Raw genomic sequence first — 9,879 nt, 5'->3', positions numbered from 1 at the left:
TTTGTAATTGCAAATGCAATTTAAGTGCTCACAATTTAGATCGGCTTTCCTTTTATTCTATTTAGGTTTGTGATATATATTCCCAATCAATCAATTTGATTGGTTTGAGGTTTAGTGCTATATATTGAAGATCTTGATTAGGAAAGAAATAAATAGAGCGACAAAAATGTAATACCATTAAAATTTTTCTAAACTTGTACTTGGAATCTAATTTATTTTTCATTACATTTTACGAGGCACACCACAAATATAAAACTCTATTCTCTATTGTTCTATCTTCATCTTCAGCGCAAATGGCAACCCATAGCGATCAGATTCCTAAGGATCTTGTATTGGAAATTCTAGCAAAATTACCTGTTAAATCTTTGAAGCGATTTAGTTGCGTGCATAAGTCTTGACTAAATTTACTTGAGAATTCTAATTTTAAGAGCATGTACTACGAGAATTTAAAATCTAAAACTACTCACTCATCGTCTCTCCTTCTATGGAGATATTTTCGTGACGAAAGAAGTGATGGAGACGTCTATGAAAATGATGTGCATTTGCTTTTTGGAGAAAGGTACGAAAATATAGTTATGTTAGTTTTGCCAAATCTGTTTGAAGAAAATGGTTTTTATAGAGTTTTAGACTGTGTTAATGGTATCATATGTCACTATGAAGAAGTTCTTGATGTAAAAATAGGACTTTGAAACCCCAAAACCGACCAGCGTACCTCCGGGTATTACTGAAGATGAGCCCGGCTTTGATCGGCGAGTAAGTATTCATGGATTTGGTTATGATAATGTGAATGATGACTCTAGTGATTCAATGTGTATATTATATTTATGATCACATTTTCTTAGAAGAGCCTGTTCTAACAATTTGACAAATTTATAGTCTAAAAAGTAATTGTTGGAAGAAACTTGATCTTGAAATGACTAAGAGGGAACATATAGATAATGCTTCTATAGCGTACTTGAATGGAGTATGCCACTGGTGGGGTAGCGAGTATGCCACTAATGGACTCGAAGAAGAACAAGTCCTTGTGTCATTTAATCTCAGTACTGAAACGTTTCAAACCACATCAATTGTTTGGCTACAAGAAAATGATGATAGCCCTATCAGAAGTTTGGTAGTGCTCAACAAGTCTGTTACTCTGATTTTCTCTTTTACTAAGAATAATCGCATTGAAATATCTATTTTGGGTGAAATTGGTGTGAAAGAATCTTGGGTGAAGCTTTTTACACTTGAATCATTTTCATCCGAATTTTGTTGTACAATGAGAATGGGCGACAAATGTAATCTAATATTTTTTATCAGAAACTACATATCATTACGGGCAAAGTAATTCACAATATTAATATCAAAACAAGCATGTTTGGTACATGGATTTATAAAGAAAACCTCTTCTCTTTCATTAAAGAAATTAATTGATTAGTAAATATACAAATTTAAATGTAAGATATATTTAAATGGGATATAGAAAGAGTATGTAAACTTTCTAAGATGAAAATTAATTTTAATATTCATGTTGATAGTTGAAATTCATTTGATAAGTTGATTTGTATTACATTCTAATATTTTAAAATGGTCAATTATGTGTCATATTTTAACAAAATAAGACTCCTGGTGTTAGAAAATAATAAATTTTAAATATCTGAAGTTTAATGAAAACAAATGGGATAATTGTCCATTATTCAAATGGCAGTGCGTTCTGCATCACTTAGCAGTTTCAGAAAGCCCCTTTACCTAGGGAACTTGATGATTCGAGATTCTACCAATAACGGCTTCTATACTGAAACCTTAAACATATACACTTCAATGGTTTCACACACTGGTGGGCATGGGAACACCTTCACTTACCCTTTGCTCCTAAAGGCCTGTGCCAACCTGGGTTCCATGATTCATGGGACTATGATTCATGGCCATATTCTGAGACTTGGCTTCCAAGATGACTTATTCAGTTATTTGTTCAAACTGCACTTGTTGGCATGTATGCTAAGTGCACTTATGTTGAGTGTGCATGCCACGTGTTTGATGGAATGGCGCACAGAAGCGTCGTGTCCTGGAACTCCATGATTTTGGCTTATTCTCGTGGGATTTTTATGGATGCGGCATTCAGCCTCTTGAAAGATATGTGGGTTCTTGGCTTTGAGCCAAGTTCGCCCACATTTGTTTCAATTTTGTCAGGTTGCTCGGATTCAGATTCAGATTCCTTTAGCTTTTTGTGGCAAGGGATGTTGATACATTGTTGCTTGATCAAACTTGGACTTGTGTATTCTCAAGTTACTTTGGCCAATGCGTTAATGGGAATGTATGTTCACTTTAGCCAAATGGAGGAAGCGAGGAAGGTTTTTGATTTGATGGATGAAAAATCAAAAATTTCTTGGACAACTATTATGGGAGGTTATGTGAAAGTTGGCCATGTTGCGAAAGCATATAATTTATTCAATCAAATGCAGCATCAAAGTACTGGCATAGATTTTATTGTATTTCTAATTCTTATATCTGGTTGTATACAAGTAGGAGATCTCTTATTAGCTTCATTCGTTCAAGCTTTTGTACTTAAATGTGGATGTGATAAAGAGGAGTCTATTGAAAATTTGCTAATAACTATGTATGCAAAATGCAGTGACCTTGCATCTGCTAGAAGGATATTTGATTTGATTATCAAAAAGAGTATTTTCTCATGGACATCAATGATTGCAGGATATGCCCATTCGGATCACCCATTGGAGGCATTGCATTTGTTTAGAAGGCTTGTACGGACAGATTTTAGACCAGATGGACCAACCGTTGCTACTGTTATATCAGCTTGTGCTGATATAGGATCAATTAGCATAGCACAAGAGATGGAATATTATATTTCTCTAAATGGATTAGAATTCGATCTACAAGTCCAAACATCTCTCATACACTTGTACTCCAAGTGTGGAAGCATCAAGAAAGTCCAAGAAGTATTTGAAAAAGTGGCAGATAAAGATTTAACTGTTTGGTCTTCCATGATAAATAGCTATGCTATTCATGGGATGGGGAAAGAAGCGATTGACCTATTTCGCAAAATGACAACTACAGAAGGGATAATTCCAGATGCTATTGTTTACACCAGTGTTTTGCTAGCTTGTAGCCATGCAGGGTTAGTAGAAGATGGATTGAAGTACTTCCTAAGTATGCAAAAAGATTTTGGAATAACTCCTAAGATAGAACACTGCACTTGCTTGGTAGATCTTCTTGGTCGAGTTGGCGCGCTTGATTTAGCTTTAGATACAATTTAAGGGATACCCTTGGAAGTACAAGTCCAAGCTTGGGCTCCCTTGCTCAGTGCTTGTAGGGATGGCAAGCGGAGAAGCCAGCCCCGCCCCGCCCCGCCCCGCCAGAAGCCCGCCCTTTGGCGGGCTGGCCCGCCCTGCCCCGCCTAGTGAGGCGGTCCTAGAATCCTAGTACTTCTTTTTTTTTTTACTATTAACTACTAAGTAATATATAAAATTTCACAACCATATTAATAAATTTATAATTTTTAATGGCATAAAAAATTATATTTTTTATATTAACGAACATTAAAGTCTTTGTAATTATAAATATCTAATAAATATAATTATAAACCAAATTTTCATTCAAAATATAAGTATAAATATTCTCTCCAAAGCAAAATAAACATAATCCAAAATATAATTATAAATATTGTCTCTAAAATAACATAAACATAATTCAAAACACTCAATTTTTATCTTCATACTCTTGTAAGTTAGGTTGGGAGAAGTTAGGTTTTGGCAAAAAATTACAAAAATACCCCCTCACTAAAAAAAACCTTAGCCCGGCGGGGAAGCCCGCCCCGCTCCGCCAAAGCCCGCCAAACCTCGCGGTTTAAGCAGTGCGGGTTAGGCGGGCTTTTGCTATTTGGCGGTCCCGATTTTTCAGCCCAGCCCGCCTTTTTTGGCGGGTTACGCGGGCCGACCCGGCGGGTTTAGGCCCGTTTGCCACCCCTAAGTGCTTGTAGGATCCATGGTAATGTTGAGCTCGGGGAGATTGCTACTGTCAAGTTACTAGAGCTTAGTCCTGGAAGCTCTGAAAATTATGTATTGATGGCTAATTTGTACACCTCATTCGGCAAGTGGAAAGAGGCGCATGCAATGAGAAAATTGATAGATGGTAAAGGACTGGTTAAAGAATGTGGGTGGAGCCAAGTTGAGATCGGTGGTAGATTTCATACATTTGCAGCAGGAAATCAGTCACGTGTTCAGTTGGCCAATATCTATAAGATGCTAGAAGATCTAAATTTTACTCTTCAAGAAGGTAGCTATGCAGGACAAGCTGTAACAATGAATAATGACCCGTAAAAAAGAACCATCTTTGAAGACATGAGGTTATACAACAAAAACTTTTGCTTCTGGTCATGTCAATTTGTAATCTTGCATTTATAAGATTATGCCAATTTCAAGTGATTCTTACACTAATCCAGGATTTGTCTCTGTCTCCTAGCAAAGATGTTATTTCATTTTTCCCAAATGAAGAGACCAAGGAAGCACTGATAATAGTACGGACTTCACCATCAATAATAATGATGCTTCAGAGTTCTTGGATGCTCAACATTGCTGCATCATGAAAACCAGCTTAGATTATCTCTCCAATTTGTCTGCTAATAATGGTTTATCAGGAGCAATGAGAGCATTGATATTCTGAAACTTCAACTGTGTTTGCACATTGTAGTAGTAGCTACATTGAAGCAAATATGAAAATTGAGTTCACTGCTTCAGAACTGTCGAGAGCTGATAACTTAAAATCTGACCTTGAAAATAACAAGAATCAGTTCAATGATATGGTAGCGTCAGAAAAAGAGCTGCGGCAAAAGTTGGCATGTTTGGAGGAAATGAAAAAGGAGCTAGAAAAGCAAATCAGAACTACTAATGCTAACATCATGGCTTCTCGAAAAGAACTGAACACGACTCGAAAGAGAAAGAGAGGTGTTTATGTGGAAGAAAAGGCACTCAAAGCTCAAATGGATGTGATGAAGGAGAAAGTACCACGTTTGTAACATGAGTATGACTTGGCAAAAGGAAAACCAGAAAAATACCAAAGCTGAAGAATGGTCAGAATTTAGAGAAAAAATTAAAAAGATTGTTGTAAAGTCAGCTGTACAAGATTAGCGAGAGGAGTTTGGTTATTATGTTCAAAACACAATTCTTTTATTATTAACATTGTGATTGAGTATCTATTTTGTTTTGCTCAACTTGGAGTTGAAATTGTCCCGGTCCTCATTAGCCCAGTTTCATATTGATTGCTAGGGGTGGAAACAGGTCAGGCCAGGTCAGGCTTTGCTCTTAACAGGCCTGGCCTGTCATACAGTTGATTGGCCTGAGCCTGGCCTACAGCCTGTTATAGGCTCTTTATAAATTACTAGGCCTGGCCTATTATTCAGCCTGGCCTGGCCTGAAGCAAGTTAAAAGGCCTGATAATTTTTTTTACAAAAATAAAAATATTATTTAAAAAATTATTTTTTAATAAAAATAGTTATATGTAATGTGTCGTATATTTAATATTTATAAAAAATTTTAAACTTTTAACGTATTTAAAATATACAAAAATATTTATAATAAAATATAATAAATTTAAAATATCTCATAATTTTATTAATAATAAAAAATTATTTATATATTTAATTATATTTTAACAGGCCCAGGCAGGCCTGACAGGCCTATAAGGCTAATTAGTAAGCCTGGGCCTGGCCTATTATTGTATTAAGGCTTTTAAAAGAGTCTAGGCCTGTACCTATTTTATAATAGGCCAGGCCAGGCCAGGCCAAACACAGGCCAGACTGCAGGCCCCTGGCAGGCCGCCTGACCTTTTTTCACCCCTAGTGATTGCTCTCCAAGCCTGCAAAAGGTGTTGAGAAGACTTCCTCTCGCTTCATCCCAAGTATAAACTTAACTTTTATATCGTGACTATTATTTTTATGTGAGATTATATGCGTGTTATATCTCTAACTTGCACATATTTGTAAAATCAGGCATTGTTGGCAAAGGTAGTCATTGATGCACATTCTATACGAAATTTTGGGAGGCCTTTGCTTCTAATATAGCCACTTAATATGTCTATTTTCAAACTGAAGCTCAGTCTTCAAGAAACTCATTCCCCAAGAGTGACCAATAAAACTGTTTAGAAGGCTGTAAGTGCTTGTCTTTTTATTAAGTGTGTTTATTGCTCATTGTGTTTAATTCGATATATTGTATAAATCATTATGCTGTACTCATTGCTCCCATTGTTTTTCTCTCAAGGTATTGCCTTGAAGGGTTCTAAGGTTGCTTGCACTAGAAGAACCAACTCAATTTTCTGTTTCAGGTGTTGATTCTTTGTTTGTTATATTAACAAAAGGGTGCTTTTATAACACCTTCAAATGTATAATTTTATATAGACAATTAAATGATAATTAATAAAACAAGTCTATACTTAATAGTTAATACTCTAATTTACCCTATTTCTTATACTAAAAAAAATATTTTTCGCACAAAAAGTAGCATGTTGGTAAACTGAACGGACAATAAATTATTATTAAAAGTAGCATAAGTTGCTAACTTTCCAGAATATGGAGAAAATTGGAGCAAATTAAACGATACTCGGTAATATAAGATTAAGTTTGATGCATTAGGTCCATTCGAATATTTGAAAAATCATTCAAAATGATTTCTAATTCATCATTGATTTCATTGATTTTATATGTATTTTAGAGTTTGACCATGATAGAAGTGTAAAGTTTGTATGTTATCATTATGATGATAACAATATATGGCTTTTAAAGTTGATAATAATTACAAAAATCAAATTGTGTTAATAGTGCGATAATATTTTATTGATAACTATATGAAAATATATATTTATAATTAAACCAATAAACTATATATATTCCTCACTACATATGTTAAACTTAAAATCTTTTTAATTGTATATAACTATTAAATTTTATTGAGAAGGAAAAAGTAAAAACTTTATACCATTTTTAAAAACTAATTCAGCAATATTTAGCATTTATAAACTTTAACTAATTTGACTTGAGTGAAGTTGACTTATTTATAAGTAAAATTCTCAATATTTAATCCTAAAATTTAATGCTCCTAATTCATAAGTAACCACATACCCAAGAAATCTTCATCACTTACAACTGCAATGATTTAAAGGAAAAGAGACTAAAACCAGAAACTTACATTGAATCTACACCAAGGATGAAAAAAAAGTGATGTATCTCCACTGCACCCATCATGTTCTATGTGATATTACTGCCTGTTAGGTATAATGTTTTCACATTTCGAGGTCACTATTCCTTCAACCCCTTCCTCCTGCTTCTGTGGTACTAACATAATTCAAATTTTACATCTTTATTTGAATTTTCTCTCACATTTTCTATAAAAGTGACTCGAGAGGCCTAATTACAAAGAATGATATCACTGAAAGCAGTGCCATTGGAATGTTCCAAAATGTATTTTATGTTCTTGTAAACCATCAGTTGGTTGAACTGAATGATTTCCAATAATTGATCATCCTTTTTATTTGCTTTGCAGTTGCCAGCTCATATCAAAATAAAATATTCAGGTGGAAGCTCTGGTGATCCTGGACCTAGGAAGAGAAAAGGAGAGCGTAAGAAGAGAGAGGGCTCATTGCTCGCATTGTTTTATAGAACCAAATCATTACCTGTTTCGGTGTTGATTCTTTGTTTGTTATATAACAAAAGGGTGCTTTCATGTTTCTTAGAAAAAATAAATAAATAAATAAGGAGAGCTTATTTTTCTTGTTAGAATATTTGTTTTTCTTTTACTCTTATATTTATCATTTGAAGGAAAAAAAATTTAGAAATTTTGTAGAGAAAATATTAAATAATGCAAAATAAAAAAGAATTTAGTCATATTAGAAGCCATTTTATGATACTAATTTTATCCTAATTATAATTCACATTTTAATAATTTTACCAATATATCATTTTTAAAGTAGTTGGTAGGTGGATGGAATCATGAAAGAGATGACATAGAAAAGGATAAAAAAAATATTTTACAAATTATATATATATATATATATATATATATATTTTTATAAAGATCATCAATATTTTGGTTGTTCATTGAAGTTAGCTTCTAGTCTTTCACAAAGCATTGTCCAAAAAAGAACTAGCTCATGGACCATTTAGACCCAAACTCATTTTTTGAAAGATAAGTAAACGGTCAAATTAGGTAATTTCACAATCTTTATTGATGTTACCTTAAAATAGATCCAAATTTAATTCAATTCCATTATAATAATAATTGATCCCTATTTTTCACACCAAATAATAATAATAATAATAATAATAATAATAATAATAATAATAATAATAATTGAGTACAACAAGCATATTTATTTAGAGAATCAATAATTGATCTCTATTTTTCATTCCATAATAATAATAATAATAATAATTGGATACAAGCATATTTATTTTTGAGAAATCAATAATTGATTTCTATTTTTCACACAACAACAACAACAACAATAATAATAATAATAATAATTTGATACAAAAAAACTTCACTCGGGTATGTAAATGCGATTTCCTTGGCATGAGTTGTAACGATTACCACATGAGATATATGTAGCTCCCTTGTCATCCAGACACACCCGAACCTCAAGCAATAACACATTATTGTGAGGCATTACGCAGTGTAGTTGAGGCTCAAAAGGACCAATTTTAGCTTTAATTGCATCAACAATATCAATATAATTATAAGTTACGGTTGCATTAGGCCTTATTCCTGCATTTTCGAGCAAGCGCAGGATGTCCAATTTATTTTTAATATCAATGGCTAAACTAAAATATTGAAATTGTTGAAACTTATTTAGACTGCAAGTTCCATGCTTATTCCATTCATCTTCCCAAAATTTGTCATTGAGACTTTGGCCATTTAGATTTGGCCAATCAATTTCTAATTGGCCTCTCAAATTAGTTATCTACAAGAATAAATCACAAAAATAATTAATAATTAATTTATTAAATAACAAGAAGATAAATGAAAATGGATAAAGTTTAAATAATTAACTCACTGTCTTTATGTTAAATGAAGCTGAAGGGCTTCTAGAACAATATTGTGGCCAAGGGCGAGAGAAATTTTGTGGCCATAACCCGTGAATTGTAAAATTTTTTTGGATTGTCGGTACTCCATATTGCTGCTGATAGGATGGTGGCCATTGTAGGGATAATTTGAAGAATTGATAAGTACTATAAGTAGGACGAAATAAAAATGTAATTAGTATAATATAGAAAACAATGAAAACTGATTTCATTGTACAAGTATAAAGAGTTGGAGAGACTGATAGAAGTTAGAGGATTGGAGAGAATGATGATTCTCTCCCCTTATAAATAGAGGTTTATAATTCATCTATATAATTAATTTAAGCAATCACAATTTTTTGTTCACAACCTGTTATTTAATAAATTAATTATTAATCAAACTATCTAAACAAACCGACATTGATAACTTTGAATTAATAATTATTTGGAAGAGCATCAATTTATGTATATTGCTTTAATTGTTATTAGGCAGATACACCAAAGCTACGCATGAATTGTCAAGGGCAAGTTATGTGTTTGATGGTGCAAATATGGAAGAAGAGTGCAATAAGCTAAGGTTCCATTCAATTCTTGAATACTATGCACTTAACTGGGGCATAATTGTTTCCAAATAGAGACAGGTTAGTGCTTTCATTCTTTCATACCATCCTAATTATCGGAGCTTACCAATGTCTGGCCAAGTTGATTTCATCAATGGAATGGAAGGGACTGTTTGGTAGGTTGGATTGTGAAGGAAACTTCCCAACTTCTATCAGAGAGGATTCTTACCAAATATTAATATGAAATGAAACTATCATTTAAAATGAAATATT

The 9,879-nt window shown here is 33.1% G+C and overlaps 1 protein-coding gene across 1 annotated transcript; it reads left to right on the top strand.

Annotated features, from left to right (window-relative positions):
- The first annotated feature begins 913 nt into the window (after window positions 1–913).
- On the top strand, window positions 914–3,254 carry LOC112803680 (pentatricopeptide repeat-containing protein At1g06140, mitochondrial-like). The gene is made up of 3 exons (XM_025847159.1): window positions 914–1,277; window positions 1,688–1,972; window positions 2,170–3,254. The coding sequence occupies exons 1-3, from the start codon at window positions 914–916 to the stop codon at window positions 3,252–3,254; spliced, it is 1,734 nt and encodes a 577-aa protein (XP_025702944.1).
- Window positions 3,255–9,879: the final 6,625 nt, after the last annotated feature.

The sequence above is a fragment of the Arachis hypogaea genome, chromosome 5 (genome assembly GCF_003086295.3).
Source record: "Arachis hypogaea cultivar Tifrunner chromosome 5, arahy.Tifrunner.gnm2.J5K5, whole genome shotgun sequence".
NCBI classification, from domain to species: Eukaryota; Viridiplantae; Streptophyta; class Magnoliopsida; order Fabales; family Fabaceae; genus Arachis; species Arachis hypogaea.
Note: the sequence above shows the minus strand (reverse complement) of the source record. Positions and strands in the feature narration are given on the sequence as shown.